At 42.8% G+C, this 26428-nt stretch overlaps 2 protein-coding genes across 5 annotated transcripts in view; one reads left to right on the top strand and one right to left on the bottom strand.

The window, feature by feature from the left end:
- Positions 1 to 26428, bottom strand: part of LOC119647214 (ras-GEF domain-containing family member 1B) — a 1018095-nt gene that overhangs the window by 277718 nt on the left and 713949 nt on the right. The window lies entirely within an intron of this gene.
- Positions 8062 to 8802, top strand: LOC119647216. Its single transcript, XM_038048044.1, has one exon. It carries the CDS (start codon positions 8192 to 8194, stop codon positions 8534 to 8536), a length of 345 nt encoding a protein of 114 aa, XP_037903972.1. The 5' UTR covers positions 8062 to 8191; the 3' UTR covers positions 8537 to 8802.

The raw sequence follows: 26428 nt of genomic DNA on the forward strand, positions 1-26428 counted from the left end.
GCCTAAATGCTTGGCACTTAGTGCTAGTATTAGTATGAACGGCGAAGTTGGAAGTACCCATTTAAATCAAGGAATATTTTGAATTGGAGGTACACGCAAATCAGAAAACGTAAATAAGAAATTTCTCACCCAAGGTGAACACTAAACCTTTATGCCCGAAGCGTCCAGCTTTCTGTATTCCTATTTACAGCAATTACAATTTTAGTTTACTGTATATGTGCGTTTGTTTCATAAGTATAACCTCATTACACAATTAATCATTTGATGATGAAATTTACAACATACTTCACAGTGAATAACACTCCTGCATTTTGCAACTAAGAGAACCTACCCGTAAGTAAAGCTAGTCATTTTAAAAAATATGTTCTAAATAAAATAGGAAAAACGAAATTTTAGCCGTTTCATAATTATAACCCCATTATTATAAATTCAAGTTTTTATGAATAAAACAACCAAAACTAACAGTTAAGTTCATATCATTATTTACAACCTGTTTAAGAAGGTCAAAATTACTGTTATCCAAATGCAGCTACAGATCATACCTTCTGTTACTTAGAAACATCCCGCCATCTTTTAGATCCCTCCCGATTAAACTTCTTTTCATTATTCAATATGGCCAAATACATTTTTGTTAATTATTTTACTTTAGATCTTGATATTTTAATAAATAAGTAAACCCTTTTTAAGGTTTTGTGTAAAACGAAACCTTATTAAAAACGGTTTACTGTCTATCTGTCTGTCTGTCTTTTTGTTTTGTTTTTTATTAGGAGGTGGAAATTTTCAAAAGACTCTGGCCTGGGCACGCCAGAGTGTGGGATTTTTACCCACTAAAACCACCCCGACTCCCCCTGTACCCTGTCGAACCACTTTTAGGTATTACATCGCGGGGCGGAGTTAGCTTACTTTAGCTAAGTTTCCGTCCGTCTACCCGCGGGGTTCGTAACCGCGCCTTCCTCACTTTTTCTGCCTTTCGCAGTTAATCCTGGATTACAGCGATCATGGAATTGATCGCATCCCAGTTTTCCTGGCTACCATTCTCCGGACAAAATTTTCCGGTGATAGCACTTCAGCTAGAGGTTCCTCCTTTCTTCCACGAACCTAGGACACTGGAAGTATACGTGCGCTGAGTCCTCTGGGACCATGTTACAGTTTGGACAATTAGGCGAGGCATCCAAACTAAACCTGTACAGGTATTTACGGTATCCTCCATGGCCGGTGAGAAAATGGATGAGATTATAATTGATCTCCCCATGCTTTCTCTCCAGCCACTCCCCGATGGAAGGGATCAACATATAAGGCCAACGACCCTTTTCTGACTAGTCCCATCACTCCTGCCATCTGCTTATGGGTCTCTCCCTTTCGGCTTTTTTCACCTGCGATAAGGGAAAGATGGAACCGGTGTTATAAATGTTCATCATTTCGGTTGCTAGGATGTCAATTGGCATCATTCCCGAGATGACGAACGCTGCATCGTCTGAGACGATTCTGTAAGCAGAACACACCCTTAAGGATGTTCTTCTCTAAACCGTACTCAGTTTATGAGTGTTGCCTCAAACCTGCAGTGCTCTTCCTCAAACTGGGACTGCATACAGCATGATATAACTCACCATCCTGGCTATGAGCAGCCTGCAAGTATGCCGCGGGCCTCCTACGTTCGGCGTCATCCTTTCCAGAGCCATACTCGCGGTGGATGTTTTTAAACAAGTATGCTCTAAGTGCTGCTGTGATGGCCCAATTCCCAATTCCCAATTCTAATGCAGTCGTAATTTCCTTTGCGGCGCTTAATGATGAGGACCACTTCCGTCTTTTCCTTCGCGACTGCCGTGCAGCACTCAAAGCCCTAGCAAAGCTGATTGCTTCGCTTGAGTACAACTCAACATTTTCGAGATAAAAAAGTGAAGCGATGGCGGCTTTACGGTTTCTTACCAGGGCAGAGGCAAATCGTCAGACGCTGCCTCACCTCTGCCCTGGGAGCAGCGTGACCGCAGCGGTTCGCAGGTTTTGAGTGCTCCTTTATATAATTCGTAGAACACGACATGACTACAAATTATATTGAGCACAAATCCGCCTTATTGACCAGAGCTTGGCCAGAGCTGAAATTTTCGTTTTAGGAATGATGGGGTCCCAAGTCCGCATCAAGTCCGGTCCAGCATTAAGTTGATGCGGACTTAGGACCCCATCATTCCTAAAACGGAAATGTTCGAGATGTTTTCCGACCACAACCAGTGCTATATCATTGGCGTAACCCACCGCCGTGGCCTCCTCCGGAACCGGAAGGTTAAGTACATCATTATACATGATGTTCCACAGTAGTGGGCCCAGTTCAGAGCCCTGCGGGACACCCGCGGACACAACGTACTCCTTGGGTCTATCATCGGTATTATACCAGAGTGTCTGCTCTTTCAAGTAGCTATCGTTAATAGCGGCGAGGTAGGTGGGAACACTAATCGTCGCCAGAGACTTTCGTATAAGGTTCCAATTAACCGAGTTAAATGCATTCCTCACATCCAGGGTCACCACCACACAATATTTGCTGGTACAACCAGTTCCGTGAATTGCATTTTCGACCAAGCCCGCAACTATTTTGATGGCATCAATGGTTGATCTGAATTTAAGGAACCCATACTGCCTATCTGAAAGGCCCCCTTGACTCTCGGCGACTGGAAGTAATCTATTATAAATAAACCGCGTCCGTGTCCGAATAGCTCAGTGGTTAGAGCACTGGGTTGTCATACGGAAGATCGCGGTTCAAATCTCACTGGTGGCAGTGGGATTTGTAATGATTTGTAATGAGTACCTGAGTGAAACCAGGGTAATAATCTCGGGTGAAGCCCGCTTGCTCACTCCCAAAAGCCGCCGGTACTGGGGTTTTGAGTCCCTGCACCGTAACTTTACTCCTTCTGAATTCGTCCATCTTGGTTTTATTTTCTGGATGTACTTCCCATAGCCATTTTGGTCCACGCACGAGACATGAGCAAACACTAGCCCATTCACAGTCAGAAAAGAAAACTGCATGAGCACATATTTACAAATCAATAGGTATGCCCCAATCCGCCAGCTGGGGTAGCGCCTGATGGGAGATCTGGCCACTCCTCACAGGTCTGTTTGTCTGTCCATCACACGTCAATTCTCGAAGACATTTATAGTGATTGACACCAAATTTGGAAGAAAGTTGGGAATTGTGAACCCTCATGCATACAGTGACTTACATCCTTTTACGTTGAATTTAAGGGGGGTCCCCATACATGCAAAGGGAGTGGTAAATTTTTTTTCATCAAATATATGTGGGGTATCCAATTAAAGGTCTCGGTTGGTACTTTTCGAAGCCGGTAGGCAGGAGGCTGCCACTATATGGTGCCTGAGCTCCGAAATACCTTCCCTACCGATATCTCTTCAAATAAAGTTAATAATAGTACATTACTATAATTTTCAGTAATTGGCTGCAAAACCCCCCTAAGTCACTAAATTTGTTGCTTCTTTGCATCATCATCATTCAAGATTATGAATGTCAATATCACCCGAAAGTAGATACTCTCACATAATATATGTATATATTACGCGCTACGTACTAAGAAATACACAAAACCTTAGATATCTGAAGCATCCAGCTTCCGGTTTCCCGACCTGTTTACACTACTCCAGTTTGAACTTATCCTAATTGCTCCAAATTTCCTATAGTTACCATAAACCGCTTTCTGGAGCATAGTGCGTTAAAATAAAAATTAAATATTTGAGAGTAGATTCATACCGACTCCAAACGAAACGGCTACAAAGAACTTTTTTTCGCCGCAGGCAGTCAGCGTAAAGTGATCATCATGATCAACAGAAAAATCACAAAAAAAAATCGTGTCTAGGTTCCGAAGTAGCTTCTACGCCGAAATCTGTTCAAATAAGGTTAATAGTAGTATGAAACTCTATTTTTTAGAAATTGACTACAAACCCTGTAAAGTTTGCCCTAGAATCATGCATTTGTAGCCTACAGTAAAAAACATGATACTATTAGGTTTGGTGGAAATAACAATATTACTAGCAAAGTAATAATAGGTCAAAATTGATATTTTGTGCAAATTTACTGCAATCTCAGACTTTTACAGCGTCACACTAAAGTGAATAATGAATAATATATGGTATTGTATATGCGTAGTGTGAGCAAAATTGAAATCCGAAAACCGTCGTATGAAATACATAACTGTTTTGTCTATTTTACAAAAGCGCAACCTACAGTCTGTTGCATACAATGTAAAGAAAATGAACGAATATGGATAAAATGAAACCCTTGCTGACGGCGAATAACAAAAGAAAACTCTATTTCCTTAGATAAAAATGGAATCCAGGCAGAACTTAAAAACCATAACAATTCCATTAAAAACTCAGACAAGTCGGGAAACCAGAAGCTGGGCCCTTCAGGTATGAAAGATTTTGTGTATTTCTTATATAAAACAATTTGAGCAGATATTTATACCATTCGTACCTAGCACGTATATATTATTTCAAAACAGCCACTTTCGCGTACTACAGACTTAAAATTTGCATTAAAGCGACAACTTTGACCTACTGTAACTTTGTAAACGTACAAACTGCCATCATCCAGTTTGAGCAAGCGGCGTGAGATCTTGGGCTACACATCAATGAAGACAAGACAAAGTATATGGTGACAACGTCAGCACCGAAAACCAACCAAATAACAACATCAAACCGCACTAATCAAACAGGAAGACTAAGAACAGGAGAATACAACTTCGAGACCGTTGAAAATTTCTCCTATCTAGGGTCGAAAATCACAACCGATAACAGCTACGATGATGAAATCCGCGCACAGTTGTTGTCAGCCAACAGAGCCTATTTCAGCTTACAAAAACTGTTCCGGTCGAAACGTCTCACCATAGAGTCAAAGCTCTTACTGTACAGGACGGTGATCTTACCAGCCCTCATGTATTCCTCGGAGACTTGGGTTCTTAGCAAGAAGACTTGCGAACTCTTGGCCGCGTTCGAGAGAAGAATCCTCCAAAGAATTTTTGGCCCCCTACATGAGGATGGACGATTCCGTAGCCTACATAACGACGAAATCTATGAGGGATACCATGACCGTCCGGTTGTGGATAAAATCCGGCTCAATAGGTTACGGTGGGCGGGACACTTAATCCGTATGGATGAAGATGATCCCACCCGGAAAGTCTATAAGATGGTAGAAAAAGAAGACGAGGCAGACCTTGCCTAAGATGGAGCGATGGCGTAGGTCAGGAAGCCAGACAGCTTTTAGGGATATCAAATTGGTGGACCTCGGCGCAAAACCGGGATGCCTGGAGTTACTTATTGAGGCAGGCCTAGACCAGATACCGGTTGTTGCTCCGTTGATGATGATGATAACTTTGTTACTAGCAGTGGGATTTCCACCAAATTTGACAAGATCATACTTTATATTATAGCCCATATCACTTCAAAACTTCTTCAATATACAATTATTAACTTTATTCTAACAGTATTCAGGGTATTCGGAGCTTAGTCAGGGTATGTCGACAACTTCATGATTTTAACCAGATTTTTTGGTAGGTTGGTTGGTAGGTTCTAAGAATAGGCTGGTGAAAGAAATGACCACTTTCCAACCCCGGTACTTCTCTTAAATGTCAGAACTGAGAGCAGTTTTGAAAAGCACTAATCGAGACCTCTCATTTGGTACATCAAATGACTATATCCGGTTAAAAAATACCGACTTTTGCATGTACACATACATGCAGACCCCCTTAAATTCCATGTAGACTGGTGTAACTCACTGTATGCGTGGGCGTTCACAGTTTCTACCTTCCCACCAAATTTGGTATCAATCAGTATAGCTGTTTCTGAGGAAAATGCGTGTGACAAGCAGAGAGACGTACAGACAGACAGACGGTGTATCGATTTTAATAAGGTTTTATTTGAAACAAAACGTTAAAAATTGTTAACTAATACTCCGTAAAGAGATTTTTACTATAATATGCATCCTTCACTGGCCAGTGACATGGATTCAATCCAACGTTGAACATATTCGGCTGCAAAACATGCCATCAAGTATTTTTTTGAAGCAATAGGACCTCCAGGAAGCCTATCGTCGACATAGTCCCGCAGGTTCTCACAAATATTCTGGTGCGTAAAACGTGGAGAGGTTTTGAGTTGTTTCGGGCAATTGAACACTACCACATGCGTGTTTCTCGCGCTTTGGGTTTCGGGTCACTGTTTTGGCAATATCATAAACATTGACAAATGCCCAATTTCTCTGCGCTGCCATGCAGATTTTTTTTAACTTTTCGATCTACGTACTCGCATTCATATTCCTCTATGAAGAAGAAGAAGAAAAAAGCCTTTCATACCTGAAGCGTCCAGCTTCCGGTTTCCTAAATAATTTATGTAATGGTATATTGATAATAGCTTGTGGATTATTATTGGTTCAAAAGCGGTAGTTCTGTTTATTGACGGAGCTATTGAACCTTAAGTTCGCTTTATAACAAAACAAAAGTTTCGCCTCAAATTGTGAATCAATAGCAATATTTTCATTGACACATGTACAAAATTGCGGCACAAACGACGATCTAAAGGCTTTGAATTATCTACAGGTTCAAACCTCAATGAACCCAGACCAAGATCTTTACGCAAAACTTTCTATAAAGTGGATCCGTATTTGCAGGCCCGCGATGAGAGGTTTGGGATTGGGGAATTCGCCCTTGGCCCGGAATAGAAATTTCAAATAAATGAAGAGAGTCATGTGGGGCCCAGATATTTTTTACCCCAGGCTATTATAATTTTCAGCTGAGCCTGAATTTCCTCCCTACGGACTCCAGTCAGCCCCACCTGCTGTGGCTAAATTCCTTCCTACTGGTAGGTATTTGTCTTCGAGCACAATACAGACTCCAGGTCTTCTAACAAGACAACGCCTCCGAGTAAACCGTCTTCTGGTAACTCGCTGTTACGCTAAAAATTGTCGGTTCCTAAAACCATTCAAAGAGACGTGTAGCCCACGACATTTTCCTCTGAAGCATAGATGAGGTATCATACTTTTCAAATAAATTTCCAGCATTGTAAAGAGGCCACTGCGCTTATCAGTCCTCGTATAAATAGGTGCACCTCAGGGATCTCAAATTCATTGCTGGAATTGAGAAAGTAACCTATATGATTACTGTCGTGACCTCCACTTTCACTGTCCACTTCTTTTTATCACTAAAACTCTTTATTTCCGTTTCTTAATGAATTTTATTACACTTTTTATATTTACGTTACATTTTTCACTACATTACATTTTCGTCACTTGAACTTTTCCTACCTTGCGGGTTAGCTTTTAAATATCGACTAACTCTAACAATTCTTTATGCTTATTCTAGACCTACCTTAACCTACTTTCCTATCTTCATTTGCCGACCCACGATTACCTCAAAACATGTTTAAGAGGTCAGTGCTGTTATCCAAAGACTCAGCATTCTACAACACAATACTGACCGACAAGTATGTTCCGCATATTGTAATACAAAGCTTGCACTTTCCATCACAATATCGGTTACATACTTGCGCCCAATGAGTCACCTCAATTACAACTAGCATGAGAGTCTGATTCATCCGCTGGCCGACATCCACCAGGGCACTCAAACATCGCTGGTAAAAAGGAAGCACACAAGGACCCACTGGTTTGCCAAGGGCCTGGATTCACAAAGGTGGGTCAAAGCCAGCTTTTGACATCCGACCATCCGTAAAGGCTGCGAACGCCGTAGACGGGAGGCTATTGAATTGGCGATCTCCGGGGGTAGTACAATAGGCCTAACAAAAGGACTGAATGCTTGGAATTGCGGTTTCCCCCGCTAAACTAAACCGATGTTCCGAGCTTTCGGTTTTTGACTTCAAGTAGTTACTTTACATTTTCATATCAGTTGCCAACCAATTTTTTTGTAAGCCCTGGTACTGTACTGTGAATTCGAATCGTTAATTAGTGTCAGATACCAATATTCTCAGGAATATTCTATAAGGTAAAAATTAAATAGATGTTACTTTTAGATTAAACCAATAATCGACCATATTTGTTAGTATTTTTTATCTAAGTAGCTTAGAAGAATATAACAGTAGGTTTAATAAAATTGACAGTAAATAATTGAATTTATAATATTGAAATTTCTTCTACATCTAGTTTTCAAATTGAATTTATGAACTAATATAGAGGCAAAATAATTTTACAATGAATTCTCGACGTACAAAACATACAAGCAAAGGAAATAGTGTAGTCCCTTGGAAAAATCCTTTTCATAGTGTTATATCGGCAGGACCAAAAAGGCGTGGTTCGAGCTATGACTTTGCTTCATACGACTTGGCTAAAGGCGAAGATTATAAGTTGGACACTAAGACTGCAATGAAGGAAGTGCCGCCGATGCAAAAAGATATTTTGAAAGATGGTCCTAGGATGAAATATTTAAATATTCGTTGGGAAATTACCCCCGATGTTAAATACTATTTTCCAGAAGCAACTAGTTGGAGATATGGGTGGATGCACAACGTGATGAGAAGGAGTACTTTGCCTACATAAGCTGCTCCGATGAGTAGGAAAGATCGGTTTTTGCTGAATGTTTTAGTCTGTTTTCAAATTGACCTTTTAGAATAGATAAAAAATAGATACTAATCAAATGTTAATTTTTTAAGGCCCCTGTCTGTCAGTCTGTCTATATGTCTCTTCGTCTATTTGTTTGTCTGTAGGCCACACTCAATTTACTCGAAAACGGTTGAACCTACTGTATCAGTGCCACAATAAAGCGACCTATTTCAGGTTATAAATGATCATCTATGTTAGAACCACATCGGAAAATTTTATTTCTTATTTTTTTTAGCAAAATTGAAATCCGGACAGTGCCATATGGAGTCTTATATCATCATATACATCCTTCACTGGGCAGTGGTATAGATTTGACCAAACTTTGGATATATTTGTTTCCGCAGGTTCTCAGTAATACTACATTCCAAGGATTGTGTAGAGGCTTTGGATACCTTCGGAAAATTGAACACTACCATATGCGTGTTTTTCACCTTTTATGTTTCTGGTCACTGTTTCGGCATGTCTTGAATGGATAACAGTATAGTAAATTAAACTTAGGATTAGAGTTGAGCGGAAGAATCCGGGACGTGATTCTGACAATGGTGTTACCGGGCGAACCTGACGCTTCGTCCCCGGTTCAGCGTCAGCTTACAATCTGCACAACGAGACCCATTGTGTCCCGCCCCGCACATCGAGCTTGAAAGAGTGCTCCCGTCGCTCCAGGACTTTAAAGAGGCCCTCATATGGTGGGTGCAGCGGTCTCCGTGGAGCGTCCACCCAGGTGAGGATCCGCGAGCATGTCAGCAGGTGGAGTCGGTCGCGGTCTCGACTCCGCGTCCTTGAGCAGGCGCAGTATGCTGGAGTCGCTTAACCCTGTTGTGATATCCAGCACAGAATCGGCGGGGAGCCGCGGTTTCTCCTCATACACCACCTCCCCGGGGTTGGTCGTGGTGTGTACGAAGACGAAGGAGGACAAAAGGCAAGGACTGCGACCACGACGGATCGTCGTGAGCCACTAAGGCGGCCTTTAGCGTCCGGCTGAAACCCAGGAGCTTGCCTAACTCCGAGAAAAGAATAGACTCAAATTGCATCCTCTGGTCCGTGATGATTACGGCTGGCACACCGAAACGCAGGATGCATTCTAGACAGGGAGCCTCGACACATGATTGTGCAGTAATATCTGTAAGAGGAATTACTTCAGGCCACCTTGTAAACCGGTTGATGATTGTAACGCAACACTTGTAACCATGTGAGTCTCACAAAGGGCCGAGGTGGATGGTGTGAAAACGCTTGATCGACCGAGAGAATACGCCTACAAAGCCTTATTAACATCGGTTTACCGTCTGTCTGTCTGTCCGCCACACGCGTTTTTCTCTATAGCCATTGACACCAAATTTGATAGAAACGTGAAAACTGTGAACGCTCACGCATACAGCGAGTTACTTCCTTCTATGTTGAATTTAAGGGGGGTCCCAATACATGCAAAAGGGGGGTGTACAATTTTTTTCATCAAATATAGTCATGTGGGGTATCAAATTAAAGGGCTCGACTACTTTTTGAAACCGGTCTTCGTTTAGACATTTGTTGGAAAGGTAAGGAGTGCGGGGGGTTGAAAGTGGTCATTTCTTTAAGGGGGCCATTCTCAGAAACTACCAAATCGAAAAATCCCAAAAACATCAAGAGGCTGCCACTAAATAGTCGCTGGGCTCCGAAATACCTTTCGTACCGATATCTGCTCAAATACAGTTAATATTAGTATATTACTATAATTTGTTGTAATTAGCTGGAAACCCCCTTAAATTCATCCTAGCATCACAAAATGCAGTGGTGTAGGCTATAATGTAGAGCATAATTATACCAAGTTTGGTGCAAATCGCACTATTACTAACAAAGTTATAATACGTCAAAGTTGTTGCTTCTTTGAAAATTGAAGACTATGAATGTCAATATCATCCGAAAGTAGATACCCTCACATAATGTAAGCATATATTACCTGCTACGTACTAAGAAATACACTAAACCTTTCGTACCCTGAAGCGTCCAGCTTCCGGCTTCCCGACTTGTTTACGTTTGTTAATCTTACACTTCTGGCACGCGATGCACTGTCTGGCTCAAGAGTTCGTCTTCATGGACGGGCAAAAGTATTTTCCTTTGAATAGTCCGTTCGTCGTCCTGATGCCTGGGTGCGCAATATCGTATACTGCGTGGAATACTTCCTTGCGAAAATCGGCCGGAATAAATGGCTTAGATGGCTTGTCTGAGGTCTCGCAGAGTAATTAGGAGTTTGCACCGAAGGTAGGAAACTTCTTGAACTCGTATTAGGAGTTTGTCCTTATGTTCTGTAGCTCTGCGTCGTCTTTCGGTGCCTCGATAATTGAAGTGTAATCGACCGCGGCGGGGACTATGACCTCCGAGATTTGTGACAAAGTATTCGTAACGACGCTGTCTTTTCCAAATACGTGTTGCCGAAGTTGGCGAAAGGGTGCTTTGTCGAGCTTTCGTTTAAGCGCCAACGTAAGTGGCTTGTGGCCTGTGAACAGCCTGCCCTCAAGAGAGAAATGGAAGTATTTAGTGGGGAGGTATGCGGCGAATAGCTCATGAATCTAGGCGCTATAGTTGCACTGAAAAAAAAGACAAATTTTATTTTTTAAATGCGGACTAGTGAGTTTATTTCTTCTTCATTTACCGGTATTTCGAGGACCAGTTTTCGAGTGTCTGACAAAGACTGATAAAAAGGTCCTCGAAATACCGTTATATGAGTAATAAAAAAACTCATTATTCAGCATTTAAAAATAAAATTTGTGTTTAAGCCGAAAAAACGACACAGACAACCGAAGCTATAATTGCGTTGTTTCCAAAAGAAGCTCAGTTGCCAGATTTGATTCACTCGTTGGTAAGTCCCAACGCATACCGGCGCGCCGACAAACACGACTACGGGTGCATATTCTCGAGGAAATGCTAGAAGTTTATCGTTAACCAGCTGTTGTTTACGGTTTCGAGCGCCTGGATCGCTTAATAATAAGTGATCTTGGGCATGAAACGACGATGGGTGTTTAACATGCCCAAAAACCTTCGCAGATCCTATACTGTAGTCGGTAGGGAAAAGTTTTCGATCACTTCAACCTTGTCTGGGTCTGGTTGAATTCCGTCAGGGGTCACCTTTATCATTATCATCATTAACGGCTCAACGGAACTCCAGACACCCCGGTTTTGCGCCGAAGTCGACCAATTTGATATCCCTAAAAGCTGTCTGGCATTCTGACCTATGCCTCGCTCCATTTCAGGCAGGGTCTGCCTCGTCTTCTTTTTCTACCATAGATATAATCTTTATAGGCTTTCCGGGCTCGATCATCCTCATCCATACGGATTAGGTGACCCGCCCACCGCACGTGTTGTGCCGAATTTCATCCACAATGTATGTATGCTGCGGAATCGTCCATCCTCCTCATGTAGGGGGCCAAAACAATTTCGGAGGATTCTTTTCTCGAACGTGGCCAAGAGTTCGCGGTTTTCCTGCTAAGAACCCAGGCCTCCAATGAATACCTAACGACTGGCAAGATCATAGTCTTGTACAGTAAGAGCTTTAACCCCAGGAGAGGCCCCGACAAGCCGGCGACAAGCCTTCTATGTACTGGTGGACGGCAGAAATTGCCGACCTACGGAAGGAGTGTCATAAGCTCCGCCGTTTGGCACAACATTTGCACGCCAACGAGGAGGCATGTGCCATAAAGGCACAATATAGATCAGCAAAAAGGAGACTCCGCAGCAATATAAATAAAAGCAAAGCTCGTGGCTGGCAGAATCTTGTTATTGAGGTGAATGAGGACCCGTGGGACTTGGCTATAAGCTTGTCACTCGGAAAATCGGGGCTCCGCGGAAGCCCTGCATACTGAGCACCGATCAGATGGACCGCATTGTGCGGGCATTGTTCCCCAGACACCCTGTACGAGTTGATGTAAAAAGCGCGGAAAGCCTTGTGGATTGTCCACTTTTCACAATGAGAGAGCTCGAAGAAGCGGTTCTCACTATGAAAAACAGGAAGGCGCCAGGTCCTGATGGCATCCCGGCGAAAGTTTACAAACTGGTGTTCCGCCAACGGCCAGAATTGCTGCTTGAAGTGTTCAACGCGTGCTTGAATGAGGGCATTTTTCCTTGTTGCTGGAAAGTGGCCAGACTCGCATTGATCAGTAAGGGTAAAGGAGACCCGGAGCTTCCGTCTGCATACCGACCGCTGTGTATGCTTGACACGGCCGGAAAAGTGCTCGAGAAGCTCATCAGGGGTAAACTCGCTGAAGCGATCCGTGCAGCCGGGGACTTATCCACAAGGCAGTTCGGAGTTAGAACAGGGAAATCTACAGTGGATGCTGTTATGGAGGTCGTAGATGCGTTTAATCGAGCCAGGGCACACAACCGCCGATCTCGACGGATAGTGGTCCTCATAACGCTTGATGTCAGAAATGCCTTCAATTCCGTAAGATGGACAGATATGCTAGGCACACTAGAGAGCTCCTTTCACGTGCCAAGCTATCTCTTGCGGATATTGAGGGATTATCTGAAAGACCGCTCCCTGTTCTATGAGACGCTAGAGGGCCAGAGGAGGATGGAAATCACGTCGGGAGTAGCACAGGGATCCATTATAGGGCCGGACCTCTGAAACGCTTCCTACGATAGTCTGCTGAGACTCGATATACCCGAAGATTCGCGCCTGGTCGGTTATGCAGACGACGTTGCGGCACTTTTTGCCGGACGCACTGGTGAACAGGCGCAAAGCAGACTTGGCATATTGATGCGGCGGGTAAGCGGATGGATGACTGCTCGCGGTTTCAACCTTGCGCTGGAAAAAAACCGAAGTAGTCATCCTGACCAGAAGGAGAATCCCGACCCTGCGTCCCATATCGATCGGCGAGTTGACTATAGAGTCAAAACCAGCGACTAAATACCTTGGTTTAATGCTCGAATCGAAGATGAGGTTCTTCGAGCAAATCAAAGCAGCAGCGGACAGGGCTGTTGCTGGAGTCGCGGCCTTGAGTCGGCTCATGGCGAATGCCGGTGGCCCTATATCAACTAGGAGACGTTTCCTCATGGGAACAACGCAGCCCGTTCTTCTCTATGGTGCGGAGGTACGGGCTGATGCCCTCGACAACGCCTCGCTCAAGTGCAGAGGCGGGGAGTTTTGCGAGTGGCGTCTGCTTATCGTACCGTCTCCGAACCGGCTGTGATGGTGATTGCGGGAGTGATCCCCGTTGCCCTCCTTGCCAAGGAGCACAAAGCTATCTATCGCCGTAAGAGCGAAAAGCGAGTGGCAACTTTCTTGGCAAAGTGAGCCAAAGGGCAAGTGGACTGCGCGGCTGGAACGCATGGTGAGATTGATTACTTCCTTACCCAACTTCTAAGTGGGCATGGACGTTTTCAGTCTTACCTGCACAGGAATGGGAAGCCGCGATCTCCTGATTGCGTGCTCTGTAATGAAGTGGCGGATGACGCTGAGCACGCCTTTTTCTCTTGGGAAAGGTGGGACGGTCCCCGCCAGCAGCTCTATGCAGACGCAGGGGAGCTCTCTCCAGACAACATTGTCAGAGAGATACTGAAGGGCGCTGGTAGCTGAAATCGTATTGCGCATTATGTTCGGGCTCTTCTTATTACGAAGAAGATTGAACTCGACCGGCGGAGGGATCGGACGGTAAGGTGCTCCCTGAACTAACAACAACTCCCTTCCTCCCCACCCCTTCCGTTGGTGAAAGGAATTACTTGAATTGAAGGCTCCCAAAGCCGGGAGAGCGCGAGGGCTACCCCGAAGTAATGTGTCAAACGGTTCCAGGCTAGTTCTCTGATGACGGGGAGGTGTTTAGTTGGTAGTCCGCCAGCGTGCTGTGCGGGAATCCAACACACCTACCCTACTCCAAAAAAAAAAGCAAAAAACAAAAAACAAAACTTTCTACATTTTATAGTGGGAACAGTAAAACAAAAATCGACTATATTCTCATAAGACGCCGACATTTTATTACTGCCACTGATTGCAAAGCCATTGATTGCGGTAGTGCGAATTAAGCCATCGACGCGGCGCATTAAACGGCGGCGATTTAGTGAGAAGAAAGAAGAAATGATCTCACTTACGCGATTAGCACCGATTACGACTGTTGAAGAATCGTGGAACCAAATGAAAGACACGATCCACAAAGCGGTCCTTGCAACCCTCGGGGTCACCAAGCCAGGTAAGCGGTACATCAACCTAGATACTTGGCTTTGGAATGATGATGTTGAAATGAAGGTCCGTGAAAAGAAACGCCTCTACCGCTGGCCGTTTGGCAAATTTATAAGAATGCCAACCGGGAAGCAAAGAAAGCAGTCGCTATCGCCCGAGCGGAACATTACAAAAACCTTTACTATCAACTGGACACTCCGGATGGCGAGAGAGATCTGTACCGACTTGCTAAAAACCGTAACAAACGCATACAAGATATCGAGTTCTGTTGCGTTAATGACAAGAACGGCCCTTTGCTTACGAACCGTCGAGCCGCAACGGACAAATGGCGAGAATACTTCGAACAGATTTCAACTGAAGAATTTGCTCATCCTCCATTTCCACAATCACTGCCGACATATGGACCAGTTTCACCTGTCAGCGTAACTGGTGCCAAGAGGTGGCGGTGAGGAAGACGGGGCGGCAACCTTGTCGGCCAAACCAAAACCAAGTGGCCGAGGAGAACCTCCATAGTGGTGGCACCGGGAGACGTTGTACTCACTTTGGTTTGCCGGCCGTGATGCAGTAGGCGAATGCTCCAAAGGCTTAATTAGGGCGATCAGACCCGAGTCTGCACGGGGACTCATCTGAAGTGGTAATTGGCCACGAAACCTTATCAGGGGTATACTGGTACTATGGGAACCGGGATAGCTCCTGGACTCACATACTTCGGGTGACCTCCCGTTGTATGTGAGTACAGCTCGGTTATTTGTGGTAAGCCCTCTAGTGGGAGTTTCATGGGCGTTGTGGTTATGCTCAAGCAAGAAGAGACCTTCGGGCCTCGGCGTGGTGTTGGGTTTCAACACGGGTGCCGTACTCCTTAGTTCGGTAGAGATTTAGGTAATTCTTGCATCCACCAGTATGAATGCTAAGCCATGCACTTGGTATAGACTGGTACCGTTGTTGCTTGTCTCAGCGGGGTTCTGATTGAGGCCACAAAATCAATCCGTGTCTTAAGAAGACCGTAGGATTAAGTCTCCACGACAGGTACTTACGTAACACACCCAAGGACTTAACTGTCAGCGTAACTGAAGTCGAGGAGCCAATAAAACGAATGAAATCGGGGAAAGCCACAAGACCTGACGGCATCGCATCTGAGCTCTGCAAGGCAAGAAAGTACCATTGTTCCAATATGGAAAAGGAACTTAGTCCAGCAGAACGTTCAAATCCCCATCCGATCCGATCACTTTTCCATACCATGAAAATTTTTGAATGCGTTCTTGACAACCGTATTCACGAAATCGTTGAAATAACCGTGAATTAAGCCGGATTTGTCAAAAACTGCGGAACAGCTGACGCAATATAAGCTGCGTGGTAACTCATGGAGAAACACCGTGAAAAGCATCGCCCTCTTTACATTGTATTTTTGGGTCTAGAGAAAGCGTTTGGCCGTGTACCATGCGAACTCATCTGGTATACTCTGCCACAACACTTATTGCCAGAGGAACTCGTGTACTGGGTTCAATTGCTCTACCACGATCCGAAAAGTAAACTTGGAAGTGTGGCGGATGTTTCAAAGCCGCTTCATGTCTTTGTTGTTGTTCAGGAAACAGGCACAATCATTGCCAGCGGCAGTGACCTGCCCAGAACTGGGCGATTTAAATACCTCGGTCAACGCTATCAGCTAATGAAGAACTGCGTTGTGAAAATGCCTGCATTAACGCAATCTGGATGAAGTGGTAGTCCCCAGCTGGAGTTCTTTGTGATCGACGTTTCAACGAAGGTCTAAAATTTAAAATTTACAACAATGTCGTCCGTCGTGTCGCTCCCTATGGTTCTGAGTGTTGCCGACTATAAAATAAAACGTCTTGCGGTAAAGAGGGCGAAGGTGTTGAGTTGCACTAGTGGCGTGATACATTTTGATCACATCCGAAATAAGGATATTCGCGGTCGATATGGGGTTGCACCGACCATTGAAAAACTGTCAGGGAGGCGTTTTCGATGATATGGTCACGTAATTCGCGCTAACGAGAATTCACTTGCCTAGATTGGTTTGAACATCGGAGTCGATGGTAAACAACCAAAAGGCCGGCCAAAACAACGGTGGCTTGATACACTGGATGGGGATTTAAAAACCTCGAGATTGCATCCACATTTCTTAAAATAAAATGGCGAAACCGATCACCACGAGCGGACCCTGCTTGTGAACGGGAAAAAGGCTAAAGAAAAAGAGCAATTGGTGGACCTTGGCGCAAAAGCAGGATATCTGGAGTTCCTTATTAAGAGAGACCTAAACCGGACACCGGTTGTTACGCCATTGATGATGATAATGCCATTTGGTCATAGTGCTAGTTGTTTGGAATTCAACGTTCGCGTGCGATCGGGTGGGATGATCAATTAACCAGGGTAGTACTATTCTCGAATTCGTCCAATAATGGGCAGCAATTGATGCAGTGGTGGACTAAGCCCGTCAGAGGCCCGGGGCAGAAAAACTAAACGAGCACTCACCCGATCTTAGAAATTGGTGTATTTTTAGAATAGAGTAGAATTAATGTAATGTAAAAAATTAAATGCTTATAATGTGAGTCTGCCTGCGTTAGGTTCTAGCATATAATTGTTTTTTATTTACATAGATAAGAGTGGGGTCAATGGAGACAGGAAAGTTTAATAAATTAACATCTTTTTGAATTTTCTATACTTTTTTCCAAAAATTGGCTGATATCTATTAAAAACAAGTCGGAATACCGGAAACTCGCGCTTGGAGTGTAAAGGTTGTATGTTCACCTTATGAAAGAAACTTCAGCACACATACCTACATACACACATGTCTCTCTGGAGTAATTTATATTCACATACAAATGACTAAAACCTAAAACAAAATAATTCTTGCGACCCCATTCATATAAATTACGTTGTGGTATTGACGAATTGATACGTGATGATGACGTCGTACACGTTTCACCCCTTTGTTGACAATAGTTGGATTTTCTTCCAAATTCACGAAATTGTGCATGTTATCCCTTACACCCATGCCATTTTGTTCTTCTGGGATGGATATCCGGGTAAATTTCTAAAATGTGGAAATATACTGCTAACTTTTTTGTTTAGATATCCGAACCGGACGTATTTTGAGGCCTAGTTCTCGGAAAGATGCACCACTGTGATTTTTTTCAGATGTTTCGGTTGGATAGGTTTTGTGAACCAGACTTGTTACACTTTTTGATGGTCATATTTTGAGCCCTCACTCAAATATCGGATGAAACGTAGAGAAACCTGTTTTGGAAAGTACTAATTGAGTCCTTTCATTTAATAACCCACATGGTCGCATTTTATGAAAAAAATTTTACACCGTCCATTCACATGTATGGGGAGCCTCCCTTAAACTTACCACCAAATGGCGCCGCTTGCTGCATGTAAAAGGAACAACAGATCACACGCTGTTACCAATTTTCATGACAACCGGTTTAGCCGTTTCCAAATAAGTCAAGACAGACAGGGTCTATTTGGTGAAAAATTCTAGAAGCAGAGAGCAAAACAAACAACAACAAGTCGGAATACAGGAAGCTCGCCTTTCGTGTATAAAGGTTTTGTGTTCATCTTATGTAAGAAACTTCAACGCACATTTTTCTGTCCGTATATAGCTACAAATCCAACATAATCCTTCATATTTTTCCAAACTACGAGACATACGTACATACTACAGCCATAGATATTATCCTCACCCTAAACAAACAAACTGTCTATTTCCGAATACTGTACACATATATGCACGTATATAAATTGATCGTACCCATATTTCCGATTTACTTCTTATATCTATTTGAATTAGGCACTACCCGCAAAGTTCATTAGCACGCATATATTATATACCTACATACACACATGTCTGGCTGACAAATAACTAAAAAACTAAAACAAAATAATTCTCTGCGACCCAATTCATAAGAACTCATTTCGTTCTGGTATTGACGAATTGATATGTGATGATGACGTCATGCAGGTTGTAGAGTGCACGAAATTCACAAAACAATGTGAAGTTTCATCCCCTATAACTTTGCTAATAATAATTGGATTTTCTTCAAACTTGACCGAACCGTGCATTATATTCTTGATTACACGCATGCCAAATTTTGTACTTCTGGGATGAATATAAGGGGGGTGCCGGGTAAATTTCTAAAATATGGAAATATACTATTATTAACTTTATTTCTACAGATACGGAACCGGATATATTTTGAGGCCTAGATTTTATAGAGATGCACCACTGTGATTTTTTTCAGATTTTTCGGTTGGATAGCTTCTGAGAACGAGACATGTTACACTTTTTGGGGGTCATATTTTGAGCCCTCACTCGCTTATGTTTCACCCAATATCAAATATTGAACCAGTTTCGAAAAGTACTAATTGAGACCTTTCGTTTGATATCCCACATGGCTACATTCTGTGAAAAAAAAATTTGGACCCTTCTTTCACTTGTATGGGGAGCCCCCCTTAAATTTAACACAAGATGGCGCCACTTATTGCATGTAAAGGGAACACCAGATTACATACTCTCACCAATTTTCGTGACAATCCGTCTAGCCGTTTCCGAATAAATCGGGTGTGACAGACAGACAGACAGAATGAAATGAAAGTAACAAATAAACGTGTACAATTGACTGAATACTTTTGAATAAATTCATCATTCCTCAACTTCGAGCCCAAGTTAGATTGGAAGTTTTTCTCAATATCTTAAATCTTGGTTTTTTGTTCGTATAGTGCGGCGGATAACTTACGCTGACACTCATTCTCGCAAAACGATTTCCACCTCAGGTTTGAATCCCACTCAAAGTGAAAATAAATTATAAATTAAATTTTCTATTCGTCAAAAATTATAGCTTATTATTTTCACAAACACCATGGAATGCAGTGTAACCGTAGGTAACTAGCTTGATTTGATTATTAGTACATTATTTGAACAATGGAAGGTGAATATAATGAATCGGGGGAAGAGACATCCGTCCGAACGTCGGATGGCAACACGACATCCTGTCTGGTTCAAACTAGCACGGGTGTCGGCGAGAAGACGCCACTGGTAAATATTATAAGCAACCTATTTAAGAGGAGTAATAAAGTAGCACGATTACCGACAGCAAAGCCTGATAACGCTGACAACGCGGTAAACGATGCGAATAGTGAGCCTGAGGGGATAACAAAGCTAGGGACGATGATAAGAAACCTGATGGAGGATGTCAATGCACGGCATAATGTTCATCACGCAATTAAACACCAGGTGCATGGTATTAGAGCTGCGTATCTTGAAATACGAGAGGGAATCAAAGAAAGTGAAGGTAAGAAACAAGGAGAAACTGCAGCACTGCAGTCAACGCCAAGGGTGATCCTATCTAAGAGCAGCCCCTTCACTATTATGGATGCAGTAGCACAACATACATCGGGAACAAAGGAAACTCCGGAACTACGTAAAAGACTGAGAGAGTCTAATGGGGAACGCAGTCCAAAACGCAAAATGGAGAAAACGCCTCCACGGCAAATAAGTAAGCAATCACACGAAAGACTACCAGACCCTACGGCGAAAGAGATAATTATAATGAAGGTTCCACTTGGACCAAGGTGAAAAAAAGAAAAAGCTACAGAAGAGAAGCCGGCCCTATGTGTTAATAATAACGAAAAAAAGTGAATTTACGAACGCTGATATTCTGCGCAAGCTCAAAGCAGACACCTCGCTAATAGAGCTAGCTGAAAGTGTGAACCGCACAAGGTAAAGGCAGAAGGGCGACCTATTGCTGGAATTCAAACCAGGCGAAAACGAGTCAGAACACTTGCAGGAAAAAAATCGAATCACCATTGGGTGAGGCAGCAGAAGTGAAGCTCAGTAAAAATTGTGTGGTTAATAAGTGTAAGGACAAGGAGGAGATTACAACGAAGGAAGAAATTTATAAACCACTATGATCCCAGCTGGAAATACAGTCGGTCCAGGAGCGAAATATTCTACGGCTAAGGAAGGCCTATGGCGGCACACAAACTGCGTCCATAATTCTAACATTTGAAGCGGCCAAAAGGGCTATCGCTGCCAGTAAATTTCGGATTGGTTGGGTTATTTGCCGATTACGAGAACAGATAACTCTGAAAAAATGTTTCAGGTGTTTGGAATTTGGGCACGTGGCACAAAAATGTACTAGCGTACACGATAAGCCCGACCTGTGTTGTAAATGTGGAAAAAAAGTCCACATTGCAAAAGTTTTCAAAGAAACACCCAATTGTTTCTTCTACAGGCAAATAAACGACATTGACAGCGCCCATATCACAGGCAGCAGCACATGTTAGGTGTATAGGAAGGAGATTGATACTATTCTCAAATGAGGTTTCTACAGCTAAAACCGTTGGCAAGCGGCTCAGGGCCCGGTCTCCCAGACGGTATTGGAAAACAAAATCGACGTTGCTATTATTTGCGAGTAGTACAAAAATCTAGACAGTGGAGTTTTTGTTGCGGATAAGAGCGTAAAAGCAGCAATATGGAGATGCGGAAATCGAGTCATAGAAGAAACCACGAAGATTCTCGAGAGTGGCTGCACTAGAGCAAAAACAGGCGGAATATCTATTTACAGCTGTTATGCGGCTCCAAGCCTTACGAGGGAGGAGTTCCATTCTTTGGTGGAGAGGCTAGCAATGGATGCAAACGACCATAGCCCTAACATAGCGGCTGGCGATTTTAACGCATGGGCTGAAGAATGGGGCAGCCGAGAAACGAACGCAAGAGAACGTATATTACTCGAAGCTTATTCTCGTTTAAATCTTGTAGTTGCTAACACTGGATGCGTGAACACTTTCCGAAAGAAAGAAATGGGATCCGTGGTAGATGTCTATTTTGTAAGTGATGTTCTAGCTAAGGATCTCCAGTATATCAGTAAAGATTACACACGAATGAAATGGTCCCGAACGAGAGCTGAAAAAATGGGCAGCTAATAAGTTTGATGAGGAGATTTTCGAAGAAGTTCTGCAGCAAAATACAACGCTCGAAGGAAGCGCAGAAAATAAAGCTTTACAGATAGGCGAAAAGTTACGGTGAGCATGTGACGCCTCCATGCCAAGGTGTGGCACTTTTGGTGGAACTCTGAAATCGAAGAATTCCGCAAGACCTGCCTCAAAGCCAGAAGGCGCAGTCAGCGAAATGGAAACCGATCTAAATACGAGCAGCTACATGAAGGATACAAAAGCGCAAGATAGACACCGCCGAAGTCCCCATGGTAAGTAAAAACTGGGTCCTCGAAGCGGAAAAAATTCTTGGAAATAAAGCACCTGGCTTGGATAGCATCCCCAATAAGGCTCTCAAGGCAGAAGTGAAAATAGCTCCACATATGTTTGCCGACGCGTTAACCACATGCCTTAAAGAAGAAGCATTTCCTACACAATGGAAGAAGCAGAAATTAATACTACTCCCCCAGCCAAACAAACCTTTGGGTAAAGCTTCATCCTACTGGTAAACTATTCGAAAGAATAATCTACAACAGATTACTTTCAACTGCCGAAAGGAATGGCGGTCTCTCTGAGAATCAGTTCGGATACAACGGGAAGGGCAAATGTTGTGCAGTGATCACACTCGATGTGAAGAACGCCTTCATTACCGCTAGATGGAGCAAGATACTTGAGTTCCTAATCAACTTAGGCGGGACAAAGTCCCTGGTGCGTATCGTTGCCGACTTCCTAATCGATAGGATTCTGTGCTGCGAATCAGATGAAGGAATGAAATTATACCAAACCATATGCGAAGTTCCACAAGGGTCCGCCAAGGCCACTCTTGTGGATTATTATGTATAACGGAGTACTGACGCTTGACCTTCCTACTGGTGTGGCCAACATTGATTTCGCGGACGATTTTGGTGTGGTTATTGCATGCGTTTTCGAACAAGTCGAGCTTTATGCAATTGATGCAGTCTATGAGATTAAGTCGAGCTTTATGCAATTGATGCACTCTATGAGATTAAGATAAAGCTTTAGAGAATGCTGGTCTACAGCTCGCAGAGCATAAGATGGAAGTAGTACTCATTACCAAGCGGGGAAAGTGCGCTTCCATGAAAATCAAAGTTGGAACGCAAACAATCCATTCCAAGCCAGAGCTTAAGTACTTAGGCGTAATGGTTGATCAGAGGTTAAACTTCAGATTGCATATGGAGGGTGCAGCAACCAAAGCACATAACATCGTAGCTCTGGTTGCGAGAATCCTTATTTCGAAGGTGGTCGGTTCGATCCTATCGCATGCAGCCTCACTATGGACAGATGCACTGTCGCGGAATAGCAGGAGAAGTAAGACGAGTCCGAAAAAGGCGCTGGACTCACAGAATCATATGGGATATCCGGAAATGGATCGAGCGACCCCACGAGGAGGTAGGTTTCGACCTAGCTCAATTCTTCAGCGGACACGGAAGCTATCCAGCCATATTGCCCAAAGTGCCAAAATACTGCAGAGGACGCAGAACACTTTTTTTCCATTGTCCGGGATTCGCAGCCCAAACGGCTGCATTGGAAGCTACAACCGGGGAGCACTTAACACTCGAAAATATGATGGAACATATGGTAAAAGCATAGGGGATATAGACCGAAGTCAAACAGGTGATTGCAGTCATCGGGAAGAAGCTTAGGCACGAAGAGGTCGTCCGAAAAAATTAACGCGACCGAAACACAAATCTTAACACGAGCGCAGAATAAATTCTGATCCAGCCCCGCGACGTAATACCGAATGTTTACACAAAACTTTAAAAAAAGATTAGTTAAACATTGAAAAAAGAAGTTTAAATAATAAACTATTCAATATCAAATGGAAAATTTTTTTCGATTGATCCCATACTGCGGGGCAATTCACACAGTAGAGAAGGTCAATTGACACAAATTAGCGAAAATGACTTTGTAAAAATAAAAACCTGAATCTGATTATATTTTAAAAACCCTTGTATTTTTCCTACATATTAGAATACGATTTAGAAAGGAACAATATAATAATTTTCATTTTCTGTCGGTAGCTATTATACATGTTTTCGTCCCTTCATTTTAATGAACACCTCAATAACTTCAGCGAAATCTATTTCCTTTGAAACTTTACTTTTAATTTAAAGCATAGACAAATTAACAAGTCGCTTTTGATTCATCGTAGATCGAAGACATTTTTTTATTAGTTTAGGTTGGGAAAAACTTCTTTCACACGACGCAATTGAGACGCAAATAGTTAAGAAGTATAAGAAGTATATAGAATGAGTGACACACAAGGTAATGATTCAGTGAAGTCTCATTTTATAATAAATTGAAAGTTTTCATGAAACGTCCATCTGACGGCAACATCTACACTCGTATTGATGGCAAGTAGATATCGACGATAACTTTTATTTCTTGCAGCACCTGATCCTTATCAAACTCATTGTACATTTGTACCAAGTTATCCAGTGCTACAACCAGAGCGTCAACGGGACCTTCCAGCATAAACTTTAGATCAGCAATTTGGAAAATTTTGTTGATTTCTTTCGTGACCGTGCATCGTTGCGAAAATTCTTGCATAAATAGATGACGAGAAGAATGAATGTAACTTCTGTGTGATGTGATGCTAGAAGAAACAGATGAGAACGCTTGGACTCCGGAAGGATTTAAGGAATGATTAGCAAAAAGCTTTTGGATCGACTTCCTGGATTTTTCGTTGCACTGCTCTATGTATACCTTACATTGACGCACCATTGTCATAACCTTGAGTCCAGTACAACGCAACATTCATCCCACTATTTTCCAGCTACTTTTGAATGTCTTTTCATATATCTTCTGCAATTTTCCGGGACATCAAAACAAAACCTAAACAAGTCGGAATACCGGAAGCTCGCGGTTCGGGTATAAAGGTTTTGTGTTCATCTTATGTAAGAAACTTCAACGCACATTTTTCTACCCGTATAAAGCTAGAAATCCAACCTAATCCTTCATATTTTTCCAAACCACAAAACACACGTACATATTACATCCATGGATATTATACTCACCCTAAACAAACAAACTGCCCATTTCCAAATACTGTACGTTTATATGCATGTATACAAGTTAACGCCTGCACGTGCATTCAATACCTGGACGCGCACACAATATTTGCTGACGCCATGGCTGCGCCAATTTTCAGTGATCGATGCAGCATTTCAGTTTTCCTGACTTCAACAAAAATTGCTGCGGCATCAGCTATCAACATAGGTGTTAAAGAATATTGTTATTAGGAATAAGTTTAGTTCTTGTATAGACTCAAAATAAATAACATCAGGCTCAGCCTCAGCCCTATTCTTTTTAAAAAACACAAACGGAGTTTGAATTTATTAACTACCACCCGAGGAGGGACCGCTTAATAAAACACGCGAGAAATTGCTAAGGATTGACAAGGTAATAAAAACTACCAAGTCTAAGACGTCTTAACATCGTGCTGACACTGGCCGATGGTCCTTGCAATTTCATCCGAAAAGTTTACGCGAATCGAAGACAAAGTACGCGATAACCAAGCGTCGGTATCCGAGTAAACACGATCGGAAAAATCTTTTTCCGCAGACGAAAACCCAAAATTAACCGGAATTCTCAAGCGCGTGTGTTTCCTTAAACATTGGAGGGAAAGAAACCACAAGAACTTTGAGCGGTCTCGACGATACCCACAAAGGGGCACTCTACCCGAGGACCCAACACAACAAATTTTGAAGGAAAACCAACATGGAAAAACAAGGAATTTTAATTATGTAAGTGACTACCTTTGTAAAATTACGCCAAATATATAGATTAGACAATTATAAAAAATCCTTATATGGGAGTGAAATTTTATTTTAATACAAATTATTCATTCATCATCTCCATACGCATATTACTGAATCCAAAGATTCATTTAGCTAAAAATTATTTAGTAAAACCGAATCAATAGCTTGTATACATATAAACAAACAAGAGTGAGTGAGTTGGTAAAAGTGATAGTGAGTGCCTGCAATCGATTATATTTCAGTTCCTTTACTCCATTGAAAAAAGTGCGGTCTCTTAAATTCGCGAATTATGTCGAATCCTCACAATTTAATCCATCCAGCGCGATAAAATATGGATAGTTTAGTTGAGGCACTAGAAACTTCAGGTACAAGTGGCAATGTATCCGATAACGCACCCGAAACCCTTAAGACTCCAGGGAGACAAATCTTCAGTTCTATCATGAACCCAGCATCCGATATCAATAATGATGTCGATGTACCGATTAACGTCTATGATAACGGGAATTTATCAGACATGGACAAAATCCCCGACGTTGTTAAGAGTTTAAGAACGTTTTCTGAGGAACCAGGCGAACTTAGCTCGTGACGACATTTACGATCATTTGAAGGGGACGCCAAAATATTATGGGATCTTATCAGTTATACGAAATAAAATTATCGGCCACGCGGATATTGCACTAGAGTCTGTAGACTGTATTGTAGATACTCCTCTAAATTGGGCTAAAATTTCCAACTGCCTAACACTCCACTACGCGGATAAGAGGGATCTCGGCACTTTGGAGTACCAAATGACTATGTTGGTGCAAGGTGGAAACACCATTTCCCAATTCTATCAGGAGGTCTACAACCAACTCTCACTCATCCTGAATAAATTGGGTTACATTGCTAAGAGTCAGGATGCGATGAACATTATGACGCAGGCTTATCGCGACAAAGCGCTAGATACCTTTGTTA

This window comes from Hermetia illucens, chromosome 1 (genome assembly GCF_905115235.1).
Source record: "Hermetia illucens chromosome 1, iHerIll2.2.curated.20191125, whole genome shotgun sequence".
Classification (NCBI taxonomy): domain Eukaryota; kingdom Metazoa; phylum Arthropoda; class Insecta; order Diptera; family Stratiomyidae; genus Hermetia; species Hermetia illucens.